We start from the raw sequence: 25,582 nt of genomic DNA on the forward strand, positions 1-25,582 counted from the left end.
CGCTATGCTCCTTTATTTATTGTGCATAAATAGTGAATTGTCCTGACACAATATTGCGTTTCGCTTCTGTTATTATGGTACATTGAGAAAAACATATACTTTTATTCACAGGATAAAACAGGTTTTTTGTATCACTAATTGCCCAGTACGATTACAGCATACAGTATTATTGTCACTGCTACATTTCTGTGATGGGTACCAGAAATTATTTCCACTGCTAATTAATTACCGTTGAGCTCAAAGGTCCTATTAATAAACGGTTAACGAATGTGTATTTATGACGACAATTTGTGAGACTGGTAAACTTATGATACGTACGATGGTCTTTCGTTCTACACGGTGCATTTCAAGGTCCTGCACCCATCCGTCGGTAAACTGTACCTGGGCTTGTTGCAGTGACCTGAAGTTACTAAACTTCATGAGTGTATGCACTCACTCCAAGAACCGTATGATTATAAATATGCATATAAATATGCTAAGATGAGATAGCTGACTTCATCTAACTAGCAAATGTTGTCCAGGCTACGTTGGTGATACAGTTTTTTTAATGTGTATGATATTTTTGTCATGCGATTTTAAAGCTGGTCCTACAACCGCATCCAAGAATAACATGCAGCTTATCTCAGAACTGTCGGTGAAAATTATTCTAGGAGCTAGGTTTAATTGAGCTGCATTTTAAAGAGGTGCAATTTCACAATTTGTGTATATTTTCTAAGTTCACTATTTTGTCATGTGTTGAGAAAAACACAGATTTTAAAATTACATGGTCTAATATTTACATTTAGCATAACTGCAACATTATTTTTTCGTTTTTTTTTTTTTAAAGACTCGAAAGGACTTGAAATTCAAAGTTTCAGACTTGTGACTTGACTCGGACTTTTACACCAGTGACTTGAGACTCGACTCTGACTTGCCTGACATTACTTGAGACTTGACTTGAGACTTGAGGATAAAGACTTGAGACTTACTTGAGACTTGCAAAACAATGACTTGGTCCCACCTCTGTTCATAACCAGGTCCAAAGGTCATCACGTATTCTGGCATAGTCCAAATCAGCAGCCATGTCCTGAAATGCTAATCATAAGCATTTTCTTGTGTCCGCGCTGGTTGCAAGAAAATGCGCTCACCTGTTTTCTCTGCAAATTAACAAACGCTGGATGATGTGATCTACAGTTTATTTGTCTTTTTTTTGTTAGCCCCCTTAGCTGACCACAAAATTGAACTCCACTTTCAGAGACAGAAAGACCGTGACGGGATCATAAGAAAATTAAAGCGAAGGCCAGTTCACATGTTTCTCTCAGATAAGTTTCCTGCCCCCCGTGTGTGAATGTGTACCCTTGTAACCAGATAAGGATCAATAAATGGAAAGCACCGGCTGAATGTGGCCTGTTGAGACACTGCCCTGTGTGAGCACGCTGCCAGGATGAAGCTGCTGTAGAGAAATAGCTCAAACATGACAATATTAATTCCTATGTGGTGGGTGGAATCCAAAGACGGAAAGATAATGTTTTAAAGAGGAAACATTTTTATTCTGTCTCGATACATACTGTATGGATGTGTGTATGAGAGAGAGAGAGAGGGAAATTGCTATTTATATATAACCATGACGTGAACCATGTCCTCGAAAGTGCAGTTTCGTGGTGTCTGTCAGTCTCTGGGATGGAAATGTGTGCCTGAGTAGGCTACTTCCGGTTTAAGCGTCACAGCATCCCAAGTTAAGCTTAATTTAGACTTCTGCAGGAGATCTACGTCCCAACTTACGTAGTAACCGGAAATTCTTTTTATCCCTACATCCCTCTCACACCATTCATGTTGTTATGGCATGCATCAACCTGATGTGTAGTTGTGTCGGAACTCATAAGTGATGTCACTCCCAGGTTATCTGGTTTCAGAAAAAGCTCAGCAATGTAGACCCATTCTAGCAGTATAGCATGATACTTATTTTGTTTTGCTTCTGCTTGATCAAACTACTTTCATTAGGTTATGTATTGGCTATGTATTGTTAATTTGAAAGGCTATAATCATGAGATGTCTAGATCAGACTACAGCACTTTGCGCAATCACTCATGACAATCCATTTTTAACAAAATAACAAATTTTTGCCACTCTGCAATTTTTACACTTTGCAAAGTCACCCAGTGGGACCTTTGGTGTAGTACATGTTTGACATCACTGGATTAAACAATAATTCAATTATAGTTAATAAGGCTAAGAGGCGCTGGCAGGCAGACTTTAATATTGTTGGACAGACACATGTTGAATAAAACATCTTTTATTTTTTGTCATATGCTTATGTCCCAGGTGTAAGTTTTTTGTTTTTGTATGTTGGTTTTTTTTTTCTTAAAGGTGAAGCAGTTGCGACCCATTGTGCTGTAACCTTTTGTTATATCCTTTCTCCTACTCCCCCCTTTGGCAGCTTTGACATTGTCTATAGAGAATCTATAGAGCTCATCTTTGAAAAGCAAATATGTTTGGTATAACAGTGCATTCAGATAATAATTTTGAGCAAATGCTTCCTCACAGGCAAATTGAGGGGGAAAAAGTTGATATCACAACAATAGAACATAGCTAGCTAAACTTCCAAAAGATTATACAGATACACGTGCTGTCAGATATCAATTATACAATAAGAAATCTTAATGGCCGATTAGCATCTTGCATGTGTATATGCCATTAATCAGACATCACATCTACCTTTTTACTCCTGTAAAAAAAATGAAAATTAAAAACAATTCCACAGGTCAGAACAACATAAGCACACATGTAAATATCCTTCAAGAATTTATACAGTTTCCCCCAAACAATCAATTGTATAAACCGCTAGTGCAAATAACATGGCAATTTTTAAAAATGACTTTCAAGAAGGGTTACTGCTCACTTACGTAGAAAACAAGTGAAAACAAATAATTTCCTTTAAAGAAGCACTCGGTAACTCTAAACCCCAAATGTTTGAAGTCTGACTCAAAAATGTGAATTTCTTTTGCAGCTTTGTAATGTTACTCTTGTCTAAATTTTCTCTGGCTCTCCTCCCCACTCATTTCATGTTAAATATTTGAGGCCACAATGTATGAAGCTGGAAATCCAGTGTGACTCCACACTCTTGAACTCACCAGACCCTTCCTAATTGAATTCAAACATTACACACACACACACACACACACACACACACACACGCACGGTGTGTGTGTGTTCTTTATTTAGATATAGTCTACTATGTAAATGGGAAGAGATGTGACATTTTGTCGTCCTTGAACACTTTTTCACATTTAAACTTTTCTTTTCAGTTTGTTGTGGATATTTCACATGTATACTTGGGTTTAATTCAGGAAATATTGTTAGAAACGTTTCTAACCTGTGTGTCAGAAATCTAATCAGTTTTCACTGGCTTTTGAATGTTTCTGGTAATTACAATTCAAATGTTGGATTTTCAGGTTAAGGGACAAAATGTGCAACTCCAGAAAGCAGGCAGAAAGTAACAAACCCCCCCCCCAAACACTCATCCAAAAATACACAAAGAAATAACAAATCCAGGAAACAATCAGGAAGATAAACAGACACTAAGACAAACACTAAAGGGAAGCGCTGGACTATATATATATATATATATATATATATATATATATATATATATATATATATATATATATATATATGAGGTAATCACGGAAGTGGAAACAGGAGGGGAACAAGATGCGGCTGCAACTAATTAAGACATTTACAAAGTGTGAATAAAAATGAAAGCAACAGTGAGACTATCTCATGGACTATCAAAATAAAACAGGAAACAACCAGAACAGGAACCACAAAACACAGAGGCAGGGGAAAGTCACACTTACAAAGGAAAAAAAAACGTTAGAAGAAAAACTAGAATACAAGAGTGGGGAAAAGTGAATAAAAAGAATAAATAAATTAAAACAACCCCATCATCAAAACCTATAGATCACACAGATCACGACAGATGGCTTACCCTGCTTCACATTTTAGGCATGCTAATATCAGTGAGACGGCTCGCTGTGATGGTCCCGGTGAAAACATCTCAACAGCTGTTGGCCCTGATGTTGTTGCACTTTGTGCTTTACTTCAGTTACAGACATTCCTTCATCTGCTCTGCATTTAGCAATGCAGGACAATAACCACAGCTTAGATTTACTGTAATGCTTTTAAGATGTAAATGATGCACTTTTACTCCACTGCATTATTTAGCATAACTTTTGATTCTTCAATAGTACCTCACAGTGCTGCCAGTGCTCAGGGAGCATGGTTTGGGATTCCAGTTATAATCCTTACAGTTTTATACTAAATCACTGCCGCAGCCTTACTTTCATTTTAATAATTATGTGCATGATAATGAGGACATTAGCTCCTCATGTTACATGTGTGTCTCCAAGATTTATACTCTACCTAACCCAGTGCTATAAGCTGTGCATGCTGTATTATAAATTCTGTTGGCGCCTGTGGCATGAAGATATTTTATCTGGATTTGATCAAAAACTACCAGCACTTTGTTCTCGGTGTTGTACTAAACAAAGCAGGACGGTGCATGATCAAACAGACGTTTTATTAAATGTGTTTATGTGCTCTGCTGATTGATATTGATTAATTTGAGTCAGACCTCTGCCTCTTCAGCACAATTAATAGGGCTTGTTATCACAGCAGTTATCTATCTATCTATCTGTCTGTCTGTCTGTCTGTCTATCTATCTGTATATCTATCTGTATATCTATCTATCTATCTGTATATCTATCTATCTATCTGTATATCTATCTATCTGTATATATATATGAAAAACAAAAGTGAAGTGCACATCTACATCTGAGCTGCCTCAGTGTTTTAAGGCTGGCAGAGAAAGCTGTCAAGGACGGCTTTGAACCGAAGGACTCTCTTGTAAAAAGAGGAAAAATGCAATATGTGCAGCACTTACAGACATTGATTAGAAGGCACTGACTCAAAGGACAAGTTACAAGGATGGAGATTTCCTTCCTTTGGTCTCGGTGTTCATCCACTGACTGGTGCATGTCCGGGCCTGCAGCATCACCAGCACGTCCTTTAAAAGACAAACCTGGAATTTCCCACAAAGTGAGTTTGCAAATGGTAGCTTTCACTACAACTGAACACAAATATATATGTGACGATGGATGGAAGGAGTATAATACGCACGTGTGAAAGTGGATGGGGGATTTTGTGTGCATTTACCTGACAAAGAGCTGCAAGGTGCAAAGACGCCTCATGCCTCAGAGCTTCACTGTTTTGCATCATGAAATACACCTAATACACTCAAGCTTCTAAGTGGTGTATCACAATCCACTTGCACTAATTATTATAGTGTGCCATTTTAATATTTAGTTTGCAAAATATCTAATTGATTATATATATATTTTTACCACTGCCATCCCAAATCCCCAAAGACTCCCCAAAAGAAAAAACGGTCTAGTGATTTAAACTCTATATTTAATTCAAAATCAGACATATACAACACATCAAATATCACAAAAAATTGTTCATATTGAATTGGATGCTAAATTCAACTTACAGTTTTTCTCAGTCGCTTTGGTGCATTTCTCACAACAGAATTGAACTCTCCACCACTACTAAGGCACTTCTCAAAACAATTAGTGCAAACTGCAAAACATGGTGGATAACTTGCAAAAGTGAGTCACTCCATCAAAAAGAAAAGTCAGGTGTCCAAAATAAGTTGTCAATGCATCAACAACAAATCCCTTGAGCAAAACAGACAATACATTCATCAAAAGCAAGTACTGATACCAAACAAAGTGTCAGGGCTGTCACAATTACAAGTCATTAGACCAGCACCTTTGGTCACAAAATCACATGGTCTGAACATGTTCCCATTGTGACGGATGTCTTTGTAGGTGCTTCCCAATGACATGTCAAGTCCGGACCGCATGCATGGCATGTTGAAAACCATAAATTGTAAAGGACAATCAAGACACTCCATATGCACTCTTGATAATATTTAATTGAAACTGTTCACAGCATTGTGCAAACTGGGGAAATACAGTAAATCAAACATTTTACAGCAAACAAACTCACCTAGACAGTAAACCTCACTGCAGTAGTTACGACTCAAAAAAAACAAACTGAAAAACAGACACTGCTGCATATCAATCATTGATATTTAGACGCTCCCGTCTGTCTGCCCACATATTTGCATCAACATCACAGCGTATGTCAGCTCTATCGATGCATCGGGGAAAGTATCTTCTGGAGTGTCGAATCCACCCTCTGCAGGACTCTGCTGTGATGTCATCACAAGCTGCATCCATAGCTGCTAGCAGGGTCATTTGGGTATGTGGATGCCTGTCATATACCTTCCACCTCCAGGAAGAGAAAAACTCCTCAATTGGATTCAGGAATGGACTGTAAGGAGGAAGAAACTCCATAAGCATCCTGTCGTGTGCTGCAAACCACTGCCTGACTACAGCAGAGTGATGGAAGCTTACATTATCCCAAACCACTACATACATTGTCCGATTGTCACCAGGATCATCCCTTCCATTTTGTGGGATCAGGTCCCTATGAAGAGCATCCAGAAAAGCCAACAGGTGTTGTGAATTGTATGCACCAATACGAGGAATATGGGTGTGAACACCATTCTCTGAGATTGCGGCACACATTGTAATATTCCCTCCTCGTTGGCCTGGGACATCAATGGTGGCTCTTTCTCCAATGTGATTCCGTCCACGCCGTCTGCCTTTTGCGAGATTGAATCCCGCTTCGTCAAGATATACAAACATGTGCAGGGGTTCCCTGGCCTCCAACTCCAGGATATGCTTTACAAAGGATGAGAATCAGACAGGTCTGTAATGGTGCATTTGGCAGAACAGATTGTACAGTTGGAATTGTACATAGGATTACAGTAACATGCATAAATGTAGGTTGAGTACATGGCCTAAACTGTTACAGTGAACAGAGGTACATATGCGAACATGTGTTACCTGTACATACTGGTGACGGAGCTCCTTCACTCGATCACTGTTCCGTTCAAATGGCACTCTGTACAATTGCTTCATGGACATTTCATTCCGTCTGAGGACTCTGTCTATGGTGGAAATTGATATTGACTGAATATTTCCGAAGATGGTGTCATCGTTTACGACAGTTCTTTGTATTTCTCTCAGTCTCAAAGCGTTGTTTGCAGCCACCATTGCACAAATTCTTTCCTCTTGCTGCGGAGTCATAAGTGGACCTCTTCCACCTCCTCTAGGTTGTCTGGCAGTCCTTTTTGAGATGCAGATGGGAAAACACACACATGTAAGCGCAAACATGCTTACAGTGATTGTCACAGGACTATCATTCAAAACTCCTTTCTTTACAGCATTACTGTATTGTACCACAGCACACTATGCCACACCTGGGCCAAGTCTGCGCTTCAGTTACAGTACGTCTATGTGTAAGGATCTGTAAGGTCATGTCCTAATGCAAGTCTCCTGTATGACTATGAAAGTGCAGAGCAAATTAGTTTGTGCTGCATACTGTAACTAGATTACGGTGTGCTCACCTGTTTTCCCGACGAAATGTCTGGATGATAGAACTTACAGTAGTTCTCCCAACATTTGGCTGCACCCTTCGACCAGCCTCGGCCATTGTGAGGCCATGGTTTATCACATGATCCACAAGTGTTGCCCTGATTTCGTCAGGAACGTGTCTATGTGGTTGGCCTCTTCTCACCCGGTTTTGTCCTCGTCCTCCACCGATCCTCACTCCTCTTCCACGAGGCTGACGTTCCATGTTCTGCTGTTTTGTAGATTCAGTATGCACCTCATGCCAATCCTGTCTGTTGGTTTACATTACAGTATATATGTACTTGTGGAGTGGGGGATGCTGTGCCGCGGTTCACCTGTGACTGGGTAGGAGAGGCTTTTCATTGGTTGCAAGTAGGAGTGACACACACCAATTTTCATTAGTGTGAGATAAGGTTCACCTGAGACATGTAGTTTATGGAGATTTTCATGGGAACTCCTCCAAAATAGGGTTTTCAAAATGGGTGTATGAATCGTTTGACAAGCTGTTCAGCAATTTTGAGTGCACTGACACAAGCAATGCAATGAAGACTATTAGTTGTAAGGACAATGACTATTCAGCCGGTACAAGTATGAATAATTGTGACATTCATGATGAAAGAAAGGAGATAGTGATGAATAGGAAGTCAAACGTGACCATTCTTTAGATATTTGTACTCACTCAACTGCTTCATGTCCAAAGGCATTTGCCTTTGGACGCAGTGAACGTGAAACCGCCACAGGGTTGTGCCAAAACGACTACATGTTGTGGTGGTTGAACTAACTGTTGTGCAATGTTTAATTCTGTTGTGAGAAATGCACCAAAGCGACTGAGAAAAACTGTAAAGACAACATTTTGGGTAGCAGGAGGTACTGTAATAACATGAAATTATGTTTTGTCATATTTCATATAAACTAGTCAAAAAATAGAAGCACAAGTTTGTGAATGAAATATATTTGTCGATGATCACTACTGAAAAAAAGGCCATGTTGGATTTATTTGATTCAATAGTGGACATTGGTTGCACACAAATGTTTTGCTTTGGCAGAAACTTAAACAACTGAGTTAAATCAACACAACTTTTTCATATTCAATAAACATTTGTGTTCATAAAACGCGATTGAAACATGTTTAGATGAAGTAAGTTGAGCTCTGGGAATATTTTAATTCTTCACAATTTTGTCATTTTATTTCAACACTATCCATCCATCTTCATCTGCTTTATCCGGGGCCGGGTCGCGGGGGCAGCAGCCTAAGCAAAGAGGCCCAGACCTCCCTCTCCCCAGCCACCTCCTCCAGCTTATCCGGGGGAATACCAAGGCGTTCCCAGGCCAGCCGAGAGATATAATCTCTCCAGCGTGTCCTGGGTCTGCCCCGGGGCCTCCTCCCGGTGGGACATGCCTGGAACACCTCACCCAGGAGGCGCCCAGGGGGCATCCTTGTCAGATGCCCGAACCACCTCAGCTGGCTCCTTTCGATGTGGAGCAGCAGCTGCTCTACTCTGAGCCCCTCCCGGATGGCCGAACTTCTCACCCTATATTTCAACACTATTCAATAACTAATGTTCAACAAAGTCTAGATTCATAAAAATTGAATGGATCTACAACAACTATCATCCTCCTATCTTTATCCTGGTTGCAAGGGGGCTGGGAAATAACCCTGAAGTGATAGGTTACAAGGTAGGGTACACCCTGGACAGCTCACAAGTCTATCACAAACAACCATGTGCACTTACATTGACAGGTAATTTAGAATCACCAATTAACCTAACTCTAATAACTGCATGAGTTTTGACTGTGGGAAGAAACCAGAACACCCAGAGAGAACACAGTGCAAACTAGCCAGATTGTGGATTTGAACCCAGGACCTTCATACTATGAAGCAACAGCACTAACCATCATGCCACCAATCCAGACTTAACTTGATTTTCCTGCAGTTTGACATCTTGTGCGATCTTGTGAATTTCATGAGTTCAGGCAACTAACCACTCTTACTAGATTGTATCATGTCATCTCAACAAGAACAAATTAAGTTGCTGAATTTCATGCAGATGCTACATGATTTAATTACGTTCACCATAGAAACATGAAATTATTTAGTTCAAATTACAAGCTTGAATCTTGTAACAACCACCCAATTTCATTTTTTTGAGTGTACTTTACATCATGTGTCCTACGCTACTATTTTCAAGTTTACAACGTTTCTTTAAATAAAGAATCTTTGAATCTTAATGTGTATTTAGACTTGACTGTTTTTCATTCATGACTGGACATATATCCCCAGTCATTAGATTTTTGCCATTTCATCGCCTGCACTTACTAAAAGCAAACGAGCGCCAAGGAACAACTGAAGGTCAAAAACAGCTGTTTCTGTTTCCTCAAACATATCAGCACAGATGTTCCTGAAGATGCTGCAGTCAAACACAGCATCTATGAAACTGAAATTCAGCACTAATAGGACTCGAAGATGAAAGCGTATTGAAGGCATTGGAGGGTTAGAAAAGTTAGACTAGCTGGCAAAAGGATCTGCCACCGCCTGCACATAGCTACATTCATGTTAGGCTAACATAAACACAGCAGCATTGGTAATGTGTGAGAAGGGGCATGGGTTAAACTGATGTTAAGCCTCATTAAGGCTCACTCACTCATCTAAGTGACTTCTTCAGTCTCGCTTCACTCACTTGGATGAGTAACGAAACGTTTCTCCCACTGAAAACGCTACGTCCAGATGAACAGAATCAACTTTTGGAGATTTACTTACCTGGATGATTGAGCATGCATCGAGACGATGACAATGAAATGCTTAATGACTTAAAAAATTAAATGACTATAAGAATCAATCGTTGTGGTGAAAAGCAGAAAAAGAATAGGGTCAGTTTCAGTTTCTCACTTCAGTCATCATTAAGTGTTTATCAATTTATGAGTGATCTCTGCACATGGTGTTATATTTCACGAAGAAAAAGACAAATCTCAACAGAACAGTGCACTCTTGTGTGCCTGTGTGCGTCCATTTGGCATAAATTAAAATCTAATCACTGGTCGGAAATTAGTCTGCTGCAATAAATAAAACCCTTCAGAATCAGAGCTTAGAGCACTAACGTTCACCTGCCTCATAAAGCACAGAGAAGTGCTCATGAATCCGTTTCAGGCTACAAGTGAAGGCCAAGGCCATTTAGCCATTTAGAGTATTCGGTCAGCGTATTCTGAAAGCACACTCCCATTCAGCCATTCATCTGGAGGCTGCCCCTGCTGACCGCTATAAAAGATATGATGGCAAGTTACTGATTCTAACAGCATTTAGCTAATAGAGCAGCTGAAGTCGAGCAGTTGAGTTTTAATGTTTGGAATTCAACTTTCTAATCAAATAAAAATATTACAACAGTCATTATGAAGAATGCTGCAGAAGCTTTAATAAAGGCTACAAGAAAGAGTGAGGGAGGGAAATCCTGCTGTAAAAAGAATACTGGGAGAGAAATCCGAGACTGAAACTGACGTGAAGCCAATACTAAGCAGCTTTCATTTTACACCGAACCTGGAAAACAAGCCTGGAAACAAACCGGAGAGAGAAATGTGTCTGAGAACCACTAAAACAGCATGAACACTTTGTTAGCTGTGATGATTATATGCATGTAGTCATAAATGCATTAATGTATTCATACATTTTCATGTTGAGTTTAAGGTCATGTAAGGCAAGACTTTAGGAGGAGTACTGAACCTCAGCTTTGAGTATGGGAGCTACATAAAGCCTGCAGTGTCTTTTAGTCCAAAGGAGTCATGTAACTATTACGAAACACTGAAACACACATTCTTCAGTAATGGAACAGCACAGCAATCGGAGCCCATTTTCCAGCAAAACTAAGGTTAGAGTGTTTATTTTGCCTTTTGTGGATCAATGGGCAGGACTTACATTTACATTTTATTTCATCATTTTTTTTATTTTAGACTTCAAACCTGGACAAGATGCCAAATTTATAATATTAAAACAAATAATATGTCTCTTAGATAGGAGGGGTTATATATACGAGTTCCAACATTTTACTTTTGGTTTATTAGAGGTGAAAACATAAGCCAGTAAAACAGTGAGACCTGCTGTGATGTATTGTTTGGAGATGGGATGTAAAGACTTGTAGTTAAGCTGGAAGTGTTAAGATTTTTCAATGAGGTTACACTCATGGATCTAATGAAGGACATGCAGGCGGTTGATGTGACAGAGAATGATGCTAGGGAGAGGGTCTGATGGAGGCAGATGATCTATGGTGACCCCTAAAGAAGAAGAAGGAGAAGGAAAATATGATATACCTAATGCTGTCAAGTAAACACTGCAATATTCTATACCTCAGTCACAGAGACCTAGGGACTGTTCAGTAACCTGGTGACCACTGGTTGTCAGGGAAACACTTTGTAATGTTTTATTTAAGTCCCTTAAAAGCTAATGAAAGCACATAAAGCTCAGAGAAACAAAAAAAACAGGAGTGTTTTCATTTCATGAAGCGCTTAACTGATGGATTGATTCTTCACAGCATTTTACAATCAACACCACTTCGTCATTATCCCCAGCAGACTTACCACAGGGCAGAAAATGACAAGCTTCTCTGTGATGTAGCAGATTTTCATTGCAGTAAGTGTTTTAAAAAGCTGCAGCTCATTTACATACATTTGTGCCCTCCACAGATAAATCACATTTCCTCCCTGATTTCTGGCAGCTTGCAGGTAATAACCACTATTACATCCATAAAAAACAGTAGCCAGGTCGATATCACGCAATATTCCATCATCTGTGCTGAAGCTGCAGGCGCACCAATGAATGCACTGATTCACCTTTGTTTAAAACATTGAGATGGAATTGACAGGAAAGAAAAATGAGCAGGAACATGTGAGACCTGCTGTGACCAGCTGATCAAGCCTCCAGAAACAAGATTGAAGGATCAGTTTGGTGTCTTTATCAAGGGCCATGCGTCAGAAATTGCAGTAACTCCAGGCAGACTCCAAAAGGGAGCCAATCCCCACAGAGTCCCAAATGATAAAACTTTACAGCATTAAAAGCTCGTTTACACCCTGGTAGAAAAACTCTTTCGGTGTTTTTTGTTTTGTTTTTTAAACAACTAATCCAGCTATTTGCTAGAGTTAGGGGTGTGGCCACTTTGACTGGCATCTGTAGGTGACATGAATGAATGTCTGCTAAGCCTCAACTTCGCTGTTTCAAGTTACTAAACTGGACCTCTTCACTGCGTGTGTGCTCCTGGAGCATTTTGCAGGTAAATTATTTTTTCTCGTGCATTTCTCTTAATGGAAATGAACCACTGAAAATTTAAAGCATGTTTTTAGGTGTTTTGTGAGGAATAAAGGCTAAAATTCAGATGAAGGGGGTCCTCTTTGTTCTTTGTCGCTGTGCTGTGTGCAGCTAGGTGGTGGGTCTGAGTATTTGGGGGGGGTTTTTTGTTCTTTTGTTCTTCAGCAAATTATTGTGTATTGGAATAACTTGAGCTTTACAGGACATCGACCTGGAGTTTTGCCTACAGAAGAAATCGAGCTCTTCGTCATGCCTGAGTGTATTTCAGGACTTCACTGAGGAAATCTTGTAAAGATTACATCTCTTGGCTGACTTGCTAATGTTTTGTTATCCCCCGTGAAGCCCTGGGTGGGGAAAAGGAAGTTGGGACTACCTGAATATGAGGCAGAAAAGGGATGGATGGAAGGGATCTAGTTATTGCTTCATGTTTCCACACATTTATTAACTGAGGTTTTCCTTTTTCACATCTATGAACTCAAGAGCTGAAAATTGCCTTCAGTGTTTTCAGCCAGCACTTGGTGACACTGTCAAATTATCTAATAGTTAATGACCACAGTTCAGTGAGGACGAGTGATGAAGGTCATCAAGATTGTGTCTGTCTCTAAGACATTAAGATCCAGTTTCTCTGTATCACAGAGCTCATTCATGTTTGAAGAGCTGCTGCTGTATTTTAGTCTCAAGCATCTGCTCAGATTAAATGAAGCCTTCAGGGTCCTTATTGCATTTCTCTTATTCACCGTCCCTGTCCTTGTAGTGCAGCCAGTATGCTGAAGTGCTTAGCACAGGAAGCAATTACTTTCATCCTGTTTAAGATGATTTCAGTAAGGTGAGAAGAAAATTACTTTGATACTTCCGGTGGTGTAATTACATTGATTTTTTCCCCAGTTTGTTTTGATTGACTTTTTATTTTGATTGAACATCATCAACAGCAAAAAAATATCCTTTGTTCCCCACCAGCTACATAATATAACAAATTATAGTCAAAGATGGATGACAAGGGAGTCAAAACTGTTTGCTGCTACATGCGTGATTGTTGGAGGAATGGAGGAATGATTTGAGGGAAATTGTTTTGCTCTTTTATCAAAAGCCAGATGAGAAGAGGGCGTCAATATTAATGGGAAGACAAGGATTGGTTTGTGCATCTTAGCATAAAAGATCCTGTAGCTAGGTTGTCTCTACTGGACCATCTATAATACATACTCTTATTGTTTTGTTTGGTCGTGTTTTATTCATTACTTTAAAATGCAGCAGTTTGAGTATTTCAGCATCTGTTGTTTTTTCAATAAATTCATAATATCCACCTGAAGCAGCCATTGCTTTAATAACATAATCCTTGAACACAAATGCGGCAATACCATTCATCTAATCCACGTAGCTCCAGTTTTCTCACAGATAGTATTAAGTTTATCTAACTATGGCGCTGTAATGAAAGGTATAACTAAACACCCTGAGCCTGGTTCTGCTGGAGGTTTCTTCCTGTTAAAAGGGAGTTTTTTCTTCCCACTGTCACCAAAGTGCTTGCTCACAGGGGTCATCTGACTGTTAGGGTTTGTTTTTTTCCTGTTTTGTTGTAGGGTCTTTACCTTACAATGTAAGGTGCCTTGAGGCAACTGCTGTTATATAAATAAAATTGAATTAAAATTAAACAATTATTGTACCACTTACTGCTCACAACTTGTTTATCTTAAAACAAATACCAATAAAGGAGTTAGGGAGTAAAAACAAACAAACAAACAAACAAAAAAACACAGTGAGGCCTGAAAAAATTTTTTTTTTTCAATCAAATATGACAAACTTGGCATTACAAGGCTAATCGATTAGTTGTTTGACATTCATGTTCTGATTAAATGCTTTCCTCCCTATATAGTTTACATTAAATATACTTGGTTTTGAGTTGTTAGTTGAACAGCAACAACAACAAAAACAAATGCACAAACATCACAGTGAGTTTGGGGAATCTGCATTCTGTGCTTTTATAAGCTAGTGATACATTAACACATTGCTAATGAAAAGAGCTGGTAAGTCGACCACAATCCTGCAGATCGAGTTGTCTGTCGTTCCTATAGCGCACAACAGAAACTCTGCAATGATGATGACAAAAACAATGCTTCTGTCACAGCTTACTGTGCATGCTCGATTATCATGCATTCATTTACCTCTGTCAGGATTGTAAACGTGTAAATCTGGGGCCGCTTTTCCCTCTTTTCTGCAAATTTTATACATTTAGGGCCAATACACAATAACTTCCAGAAACATCCAGAAACCTCATCATGTGTGAGGACTGCAGAGCCTCATAACCAAAACAAAAAGGAAGAATCTGAAACATGGCAGGCCCAGGATTGTTGTATTTAACACCATTTGCTTTGTCTTTCATCTTAATCCAAAAAGTTCTGCATCACCACCATCAGCTAATGTGCGCTTAGATCCATGAAGTAGATATGCAGTTTCGCCAGATGTTTCCATGCTCTGTATGCTGAACAGATCACAGGAAGATAACAGCCTCCTGCTGCATTTGGTCATCTGGATTTCACTTCTTCCCCCTCACGTGGCCTTTCCTCTCATCTGACCTTTCCACTCCTCTCAACCTCATTCTTAATTTCCACTCTCACCTCACTGTCTCTGATGTCTTTCACCTGCATCCAGCTCATCAGGATTTCTCTTTCATCTGCCCCTGGGGGCAAACTCAAAAGTGTAGCTCCACATTCAGGGTTGCACATCAGGAGGGAAGCAGCAAGTTTATTTTTGGGTGCTGTCTGGAGAACAGGAGAGTTCTCTCAGGCATTTATTGTGTGTGGTGATGATGGCTGTTTTCTACTGTAGCAGGAAAATGTGTCAAAACACCATTACTGCCGAGAGGGTATGCACAGCAGCAGAAGGACCCTCAGCTGTATACTTGACTCAGGTGAAAATAGACAAGTGAGACAGAACAGGAATAGATTCAAGGTGTGACTCGGGAGTGAGCAGATGTTAGATGCATCGTCTATGAATCATCTATGAAAAGGTTTCACCCAGATCTGAAGATCAGAGCTAAACACAAAATCCCGTACAGCTTCAACTGCAGTGTGGCTTGAATCATCTGTGTGCTGTGCTGTGTATGCACACATTCATTCTACATTTGACACTAGAGATGCCTTTTAAGGACAACACTGTGCAAGGGGATTTCAGGTGGAGCTAGAAAGTTTTACATGGGGGGGGGGGGGGGGGGCAAGAAGGGGCAAAAGGACTAGGGAGGGCGGCACATACCTCTTCAGCGAAGTATGTGAAAATCCCCTTTATATAAATTGAGTCAACAATATATCCACAAAAACACTTTAAAACTATTTATTGTATCATTGTATCAGAAAACTTTTTTTAAATAAAAGGTGTAAATGGCCCCTCTCGTCCCTGTGTGAATCCGCCCCTGACTGACAAAGTAGTATTTTCAAAGTGAGTTTAATGGAATACGGTTTAATAAAAGTCACACATGAGCTGTTTGAGAATTACATAAATTTCTATAAATGGTCCTTCACTTTCAGAAGGACAAAAGTAACTGTCCAAGTGAGTGAAAAGCAGTTTCATGGGCTGGTGGGGTCTGTTCCTGTCTTATTGTTTCACAAATTAAAGTGATCAAAGCTCTGGAGTTGATTAACTCTGGCAGTTGCTCACAGAAACATGAATTATGAGGTCCAATGAGATGTCGATGAAAGTGAACTCAGCCAACAGTAGGCTGGAAAAAACCAAAACAAATGAACAAAACACACACACACACACACACACACACACACACACACACACACACACACACAAAAACCTTTTTAGAAATCAGAAGCGACCATAATAACAGTCTGGTGCATTTTTAAAAATAATAAGTGTTTTGACCAGCTCAATCACATCAAAAGACCACAGAGGACAACTAAAGAGGACGATCGCAGAATTATTTCCTTGACTGACAAAAACAACTTCATAGCTAATCAACTGTATAATCATCAAAGTTTATTATCAAGAGATTCATTTAGAAATAGAAATGCAGAGGGCGCATTCGGTGATTTGGTCGGTGTTTATAAAGTATTGAGGCAGCTAGAGAAAGTGGTTACAAAGTACTTTTAATATAAAAACACTTTACATCAGAGACTGTTGGATATTTATATAAAAGTACTATAATAGTAATATAAAAGTACTTACAAGTACTAGTGACATGTACCTAATGAAAGTGTCTTGATTGTACATCCTGGTTGACTTTTACAACTCAATCCTGAGTGCATCTATTTTTTAAAATTTTCCACCTTTTTCTCTCACACACTGTCTATTTATGGATGCGTGTATGTCTGCTGATAACAAAACACAAAAAGAACACGATAATATTTTATACATATTATTTTAAAGATATTTGGATTGAGAGGATGGAGCTTTGGGGAGAGAGTAAGGATGAGTCTTCACGTTTTGGTTTTTGCAGAACCTTTTAGGAACTGCTCGCCCGTGGGCCTAAACATCAGATATATTTTTGGATCAGCGCACGTTCCTGCGAGTTAATGTGCAGAGTCAGTGATATAGCCTGCACTGCCACACAGATTTATCACACAGTGTCATGGTTTCAGATTCAGTTTATTTTCTCAGGTCTCTTTACCTGTTACCAGATATACAATATGTGCATCTCCACAGGTCTGCTTTGCTTTGGCTGGGTCTTAGATGATTGGGATGAAGCATGAGGTTTCAACAGGTCAGAGATATACTGGGGAGCTTCACCGTGCAGAGCTCTAAAAGTTACAACTAAAATTTTAAAATGAACTCTAAAATTTACTGGCAACCAATGAAGTGAAGCCAAAACTGGAGTAATGTGTGACCCTTTGTTTGTGCCAGTTAAAACTCTTGCCGCGGCATTCTGTGCAGTCTGAAGGCGATCCAGAGCTGATTTGTTGAGACAAGTAAAAAGACCATTACAATAATCCAAACGAGAAGAGATAAAAGCATGAATAATCATCTCAAGTTCTGCCTTTACCTCAGTAGTCTGAGTTTAGAAATGTTTCTTAGATGATAAAAACAGTTCTGGACAGGCCGTCTAAGAAGTCAGTACATTTTTTGCCAGGCTATGTTATTCAGTGTGTATATTAGACAAGTTAGATGCTAAAAAATTTGTTCATATATTGCTGTTAGATATTACTTTCGATGGCCACACTTCCCTAAGCCTGGTCTGCCAGAGGTTTCTTCCTGTTAAAAGGGAGTTTTTCCATCCCACTGTCGCCATAGTACTTGGGTCATGTGATTGTTATTGTTTTCTCTCTATTATTGTAGGATGTTTAACTTACAAAGTAAAGCATCTTGAGGCAACTATTTGCTTTTTCCGCTCCAGTTTTTGCCTTCTGTATGATCAGAACCTCATAGACTGAGCCTTAATGTGTACTTAACATCAGTTTAACCCACGCCCCTTCTCACACATTACCAAGGCTGCTGTGTTTATGTTAGCCTAACGTGAATGTAGCTATGTGCAGGCGGTGGCAGATTCTTTTGCCAGCTAGTCTAACTTTTCTAACCCTCCAATGCCTTCAATACGCTTTCATCTTCGAGTCCTATTAGTAGGGATGGGTACCAGTATCCGGTGCCATTATGGCACCTACATAAACGGTAGTAACCAGACCGAAAAGCAGCACACATTTCAGTGCTTTATTTTAATCTGATGAAACACCCCCAAAAACCCGAAGAGGAGAGTCCTGGCCCCTAGCCCTGCCAGTGTAGCAGAAATGATGACGGATGATGATGGCAGCAGCAGCCGTTCTTCTCTGCATGTTCCCCGTGTGTAATTTACGTTGAGTACGCTAACCACGTTATTACATTAATGCAGGTAAGGTGAACTAGCAAACACCGTCGTAGTTACATGGCTGTCTTCTTGTTTGATGGCAGATACTCCCTTCACCCTGGCCAAAAAGGCTAAAATGACCAAAGAAAAAGTGAAAAACAGTTAAACATGAGAGGTTTTTGGACCAATTTTGTGTTCTCCATTCTTTAAGCACCGGTTCGAGCACCGTTTAAGCACCGGCACCGTTTCAAAAGTACCGGTATATATATATATATATATATATATATATACAAGTTGAACAGCGACAAGGGGCAGTACCCTCCATGGAGAAGGAGGCTAGAGGGCAAGATCAAAGTAGCACGGAGGGAGGTTAGCCAACTAACGGAGTTGCAGAAAGGTGCGACAAATAAGGTGCCTAAGAAATACAGCAAGCTGTCCATACCTGAGGCCTTGGAAACTGCCAAGCAAAGACTCACAGCCTTGGCCAGCCGCTTGAGGAGGTACACCAGAGAGATAGAAGGCAGGAGAATAAACCAGCTGTTCTCCACAGAACCAGCAAAGGTGTACTCTCAGTGGCAAGGGAACAATAAGAGAACAGCACCACCAAGGCTGGAGACGGAGCAATACTGGAAGAGCATATGGGAGAAGGATGCAACCCATAACGGCAATGCTCAGTGGCTAGAGGATCTGAGGGCTGACCACAGCGACCTCCCTGAACAGGGTCCAGTAACCATCACAGTGGCAGATATCCAAGAAAGGGTCTCCAGTATGAAGAGTTGGACAGCACCAGGGCCCGACATGGTTCACGCCTACTGGCTGAAGAAGCTGACTGCACTCCACGAGCGTCTGGCAGCACAAATGAACCAGCTGCTAGTTAACGAGAGACACCCGGAATGGCTAACTGAAGGCCGGACGGTCCTGATCCCCAAGGACCCCAAGAAGGGACCGGTCCCCTCCAACTACCGACCAATAACCTGCCTCAGTACTACATGGAAGCTCCTGTCAGGCATCATATCGGCTAAGATGAACAGGCACATGGGTCAATACATGAGCGGGACACAGAAAGGAATTGGCAAGAATACCAGAGGCGCAAAACACCAGCTACTGGTAGACAGAACAATCAGCCGAGACTGCAAGACCAGACTGACCAACCTGTGCACTGCCTGGATTGATTACAAGAAGGCCTATGACTCAATGCCCCACAGCTGGATACTGGAATGCTTAGAATTGTACAAGATCAATGGGACCCTAAGAGCCTTCATCAGGAACTCAATGGGGATGTGGCGTACAACACTAGAGGCCAACTCCAAGCCCATAGCACAAGTCACCATCAAGTGCGGGATCTACCAAGGAGATGCTCTGTCCCCACTGCTGTTCTGCATAGGCCTGAACCCCCTCAGTGAGATCATTAACAAGACTGGCTACGGATACCGACTACAGAACGGAGCAGTTGTCAGCCACCTCCTGTACATGGATGACATCAAGCTGTATGCCAAGAGTGAACGAGACATCGATTCACTGATCCACACTACCAGGCTATACAGCAATGACATTGGAATGTCATTCGGACTGGAGAAGTGTAGTCGGATGGTAACAAAGAGAGGGAAGGTAGTCAGAACTGAGGGGATTGAACTACCAGAAGGCAACATTGCAGACATAGAGGACAGTTACAAGTACTTGGGGATCCCACAGGCGAATGGGAACCATGAAGAGGCCGCTAGAAAAGCTGCAACCACCAAGTACCTGCAGAGGGTCAGGCAAGTCCTGAGGAGTCAGCTGAATGGTAAGAACAAGATCCGGGCCATCAACACGTACGCCCTGCCCGTGATCAGGTACCCTGCTGGGGTAATAGACTGGCCAAAGGAGGAGATAGAAGCCACTGACATAAAGACAAGAAAGCTCCTTACCATGCATGGAGGGTTTCACCCCAAATCCAGCACCCTGAGGCTGTACGCTAAGCGGAAGGAAGGGGGCCGGGGACTGGTGAGTGTCAGCACCACAGTCCAGGATGAGACAACGAACATCCAAGAATACATTAGGAAGATGGCCCCAACTGACCGAGTGCTCAGTGAATACCTCAGGCAACAGAAACCCAAGAAAGAGGAGGGAGACGAGGAACCATCATGGAAGGACAGGCCCTTGCACGGTATGTACCACCGGCAGATAGAGGAGGTGGCTGATATCCAGAAATCCTACCAGTGGCTGGACAAAGCTGGACTGAAAGACAGCACAGAGGCACTAATCATGGCAGCACAAGAACAAGCTCTGAGCACAAGATCCATAGAGGCTGGGGTCTATCACACCAGGCAAGACCCCAGGTGCAGGCTGTGTAAAGATGCCCCAGAGACAATCCAGCACATAACAGCAGGGTGCAAGATGCTAGCAGGCAAGGCATACATGGAACGCCATAACCAAGTGGCCGGCATAGTGTACAGGAACATCTGTGCCGAGTATAACCTGGAAGTCCCGAGGTCAAAATGGGAGATGCCCCCAAGGGTGGTGGAGAATGACCGAGCTAAGATCCTGTGGGACTTCCAGATACAGACGGACAAAATGGTGGTGGCTAACCAACCGGACATAGTGGTGGTAGACAAACAGAAGAAGATGGCCGTAGTGATCGATGTAGCGGTTCCGAATGACAGCAATATCAGGAAGAAGGAACACGAGAAGCTGGAGAAATACCAAGGGCTCAGAGAAGAGCTCGAGAGGATGTGGAGGGTGAAGGTAACGGTGGTCCCCGTGGTAATCGGAGCACTAGGTGCGGTGACTCCCAAGCTAGGCGAGTGGCTCCAGCAGATCCCAGGAACAACATCGGAGATCTCTGTCCAGAAGAGCGCAGTCCTGGGAACAGCTAAGATACTGCGCAGGACCCTCAAGCTCCCAGGCCTCTGGTAGAGGACCCGAGCTTGAGGGATAAACCGCCCGCAGGGGCGTGCTGGGTGTTTTTTTATATATATATATATATATATATATATATATATATATATATATACATATATACACACATACATATATAGCCATATTGTCTTCCTGGTGTTCCTGGTTGTCTAAGCACCACTGGGTCTGCACCACCTGTCTGTAGAGTCTCATCATTGTCTGATATCAGACCCACTATGATGGCTCTTTAAACTACTTTGAAACAGCAATAATGAAGTAGCACACCTGCTAACCCCTCAGACTGCAGTCCATCTATTAGTTTCTCCTGCAAAGTCACCAATTGCTCGTTTTATCGATTACAACATTACTGCATCCCATTAAACAGAACACAGAAATTGACCACCCACACATGCACATTTACGAATAATTCATGACTGAGTTATTGGATAATATTAGTGTTTTTTGTTAATGTTGTTTTAATAAGCTTTTAATGACATTCGGTGAATCAGGCTGAGATGATAATGACACTCAGCCACCAGTGACGATCTCCAGCTAAAAGCCATAGTCTGCACATTTAACAGTGACATCACGGGCTGGCAAGATGGCGTCGTAGCGCGACCACCCGTCTCGCTGTGCTCCGGTGAGGTCCCCCGATTATCCGTCTAAAATACGTGTTCACCTGGTGAAACGTTACAAATGTGCGTGGGAGTAACTCTATAATGAGTCTGGACGACTATTTTTCTAAAATGCCTAACGTCAGGTCTAAGAAAAAGACAGCTCCGGTTGTGCAAGCTAGCGACATTGTGGGTCCTATGGCGGCTGAGCCTGAAGAAGCTAACGCCAGCGACACAGAAATCTCCGCTGACGCTGAGGAAACTGGGAGTGATATCGACCCGAATATCCTTGCGGCTCTGAGTAAGATAACTGACAGCATTACAACTTTATTGGATGTTAAAGTTGATACTGTGCTGGCCGCAATCCGTGAACAGACGTCTCGGATCCAGGCTCTGGCAACACGGGTGGGAGACGCCGAGATACGGATTTCAGGCGTGGAAGACACGGCAGGTGTATTGCAGGCGAAAGTGGCTCGACTCGAAAAACAAGTAACTGACATGGCAGACCACATGGACGATTTAGAGAACCGCAGCCGCAGATGTAACCTTCGCCTGGTCGGGCTTCCCGAGAGCACGGAGGGAAATGATGTTGTCGCCTTCATGGAGTCATGGCTCCCCTCCTATCTCGAGCTCACAACTAAAAATGGGAAGATCAAACTAGACCGCGCTCACCGCTCTCTAGCACCGAGGCCGGGCCCCAGCCAGCGCGCCAGACCCATCATTATGAAGCTTCACAACTTTGCTGATAAACAACGTGTGATGGCCGCAGCTCGGCGCCTGGCTACGCAGCCGAACCAACCAACAAGTCGGATCAAAGTCTCCTTCTTTAATGATTATTCAGCGGCGGTAGCCAAGAAACGCAAGGCTTTCGACGAGGTGAAAAGCTGCCTGAGGAAGAAGAATGTGGATTATGCGCTTCTCTACCCCGCCACACTGAGGCTGTTTGCCAACGGCAAGGAGAAGAGATTTAACACACCGGAGGCAGCTGCGTCCTACGCGGACTCGCTGCCCTGAATCCCCGTAACCACCGGAGTACTCCTTTTCTTCACACTATGCCTTAATTAACCGGTGTGAGTACTTGCCGAATCTAGGCGTATATGACTCTTTTTTTTTTCGTCCTCGCTGCTTATAAGCGACCAGGTGAAATCTCCCACCCCATCGGGCACCGGACGGACTGTGTTTTCGTCTATGGGTAGGCGTGAGTTACGCGCGTGCAATGCCCTTCGGCTTTCCCGACGGGCAGGAGGAGATTGGTTTTTCCCTACATGTTTAGTAGGGCTGTTGCCAAATCACTGTTCTTTGAATGTTCCGTCACACAGCTCTTTCATGCCTTTTTTATTTTTATTTTATTTATTTATTTTTTCAACCAGGGTGTGGTGAACCCTTTGGCTCAATATGCTTTGTGTGATACATGAATAAGTCTAATAATGAGTAGGCTGCGAATATGCACCTGGAATGTACGAGGGGTTCACAGCCCTATTAAGAGGAGGAAGATATTTACTTGTCTAAGAAAGGACGGTGTAGATGTTGCTATGTTACAAGAGACACATCTTGATAATAATGAACACTTGAAGTTGCAACAAGAATTATATGGACAAGTGTTTTTTTCATCCTTCACTACAAGAAGTAGAGGAGTGGCAGTGTTGATTAGGAAAAATGTACCTTTTGTAGTAACTGATTGCGTTAAGGATCTGAAGGGCCGCTACGTGATAGTCAAAGGGATTTTGCAAGGCCAAAATATCTTATTACTGAATGTTTATTTTCCACCTGCCCACCCAACTACCTTTCTTACCAAAATGTTTCTGGAATTAGCCCCATTTCTTTCTAACTCTACCGTTATTATTGGTGGTGATTTCAACTTAATGTTAAATCCGCTTATGGACAGATTTCCACACAGCATTGCAACTCCTTCTCCTCAGGCCAAAGCGCTTCATGCTCTATGCGACGAGTTTGGACTTGTGGATGCTTGGAGATATACTCACCCCTCCGATAAGCAATACACATTTTTTTCGGCTCCGCATAGGTCCCAAACTAGAATTGATTACTTTTTTCTCCCGAAAACTGACTTAGGTTCAGTAGTATCGTGCGACATAACAAGTATAATCATCTCAGATCACGCTAGGGTAATCATGGATCTCGATCTTAAAGCTGCGCTTCATAGGTCCCGCCACTGGAGGCTTAATACCATTAGTCTTAAGGATGAGGAATTTACCTCTCACTTCTCTGCAGAATTTAAAGCGTTTTTGGATATCAACACCCCCTCAGCTACTACTGCCTCTGTTTTGTGGGAAACATGCAAAGCTTATGCGAGGGGCCTAATTATTTCGTATTCTGCGACAAAGAAGCGACAACGGATGGAGGAACAAAAATCTTTAGAGAGCGAATTGATGGATAAGGAGAAAACATATATTGCCTCCCCATCACCACCATTATGGCAAGAAATAACCGCACTCAGGTCAGCGCTGAATTGCCTTCTTACCAGAGATGCAGAGAAGAAACTTAAATACACCAGACAGAGGTTCTACGAGCATGGAGATAAGGCCGGTAAATGTCTGGCGTACTATGTTAAGAAGCGCGCAGAATCGAATACCATTGCAGCGATATCTGATGAAGGTGGCCACAAGATATATGAAAACAAACTGATAAATGACTGTGTTAAGAAGTTCTACGAAGCCTTGTACTCTTCTCAACAAGTCCCGGAGGGGGTGCAGCTGATGCATAATTTCTTCACCCAATTCGACTTACCAAATTTGTCAGAGGAACAGAAGACTGCCCTTAACAGCCCTATAACTAAGACCGAAGTGTTTAAGGCTATTAAATCACTGCGAAGTGGAAAGTCGCCAGGGCCTGATGGCTTCTGTTGTGAATTTTATAAACAGTTTCGGGATATTATTGTGGAACCGCTTCTTGATATGTTCAACCACTCCTTCATTACGGGTGAATTCCCGCAGACACTGAAGGAAGCCAACATTTCCCTAATTCTAAAGAAAGGGAAGTGTCCTGATTTGTGCGGATCCTATAGACCTATAGCCCTCTTGAATGTAGATAGGAAACTGCTTTCTAAAATTCTGGCCACCCGCTTAGAAAATTTTTTACCTGTGCTGATAAGGGAGGACCAGACAGGCTTTATAAAGGGTCGAAACTCAGCCACCAATGTTAGACGCTTACTGAACGCTATTGTAGCTTTCAAGCAAAAATCTATTGACGGCCTGGTGCTTTCTCTCGATGCGGAGAAAGCATTTGACAGAATTGAGTGGTCTTATTTGTTGTATACTCTGGGCAAATTCGGCTTAGGGGAGAATTTTATAAAATGGGTCAAAGTTATCTACAATAATCCACAGGCAGCAGTCCTGACTAATGGACTTAGGTCTGATTACTTCAACACTCATAGGGGAGTTATGCAGGGCTGCCCCTTATCGCCCCTTCTATTCGCTCTGGCCATAGAGCCTCTTGCTGAGGCCATAAGGGCGACGCCCACAATACGTAGTTTAGAGATTGGACAGCTGTGTCA

The 25,582-nt window shown here is 41.8% G+C and overlaps 1 protein-coding gene across 1 annotated transcript; it reads right to left on the reverse strand.

The window, feature by feature from the left end:
- Positions 1-6,122: 6,122 nt before the first annotated feature.
- LOC309707370 (uncharacterized protein) lies at positions 6,123-8,355 on the reverse strand (the record flags this gene model as incomplete). Its single annotated transcript, XM_082534682.1, has 3 exons — positions 7,520-8,355; positions 6,957-7,239; positions 6,123-6,791 (listed from the first exon to the last, which is right to left on the reverse strand). Exons 1-3 carry the CDS (start codon positions 7,747-7,749, stop codon positions 6,123-6,125), a joined length of 1,182 nt encoding a protein of 393 aa, XP_082390808.1. The 5' UTR covers positions 7,750-8,355.
- Positions 8,356-25,582: the final 17,227 nt, after the last annotated feature.

The sequence above is a fragment of the Aulonocara stuartgranti genome (assembly GCF_965226115.1).
Source record: "Aulonocara stuartgranti genome assembly, chromosome: 5".
NCBI lineage: Eukaryota > Metazoa > Chordata > Actinopteri > Cichliformes > Cichlidae > Aulonocara > Aulonocara stuartgranti.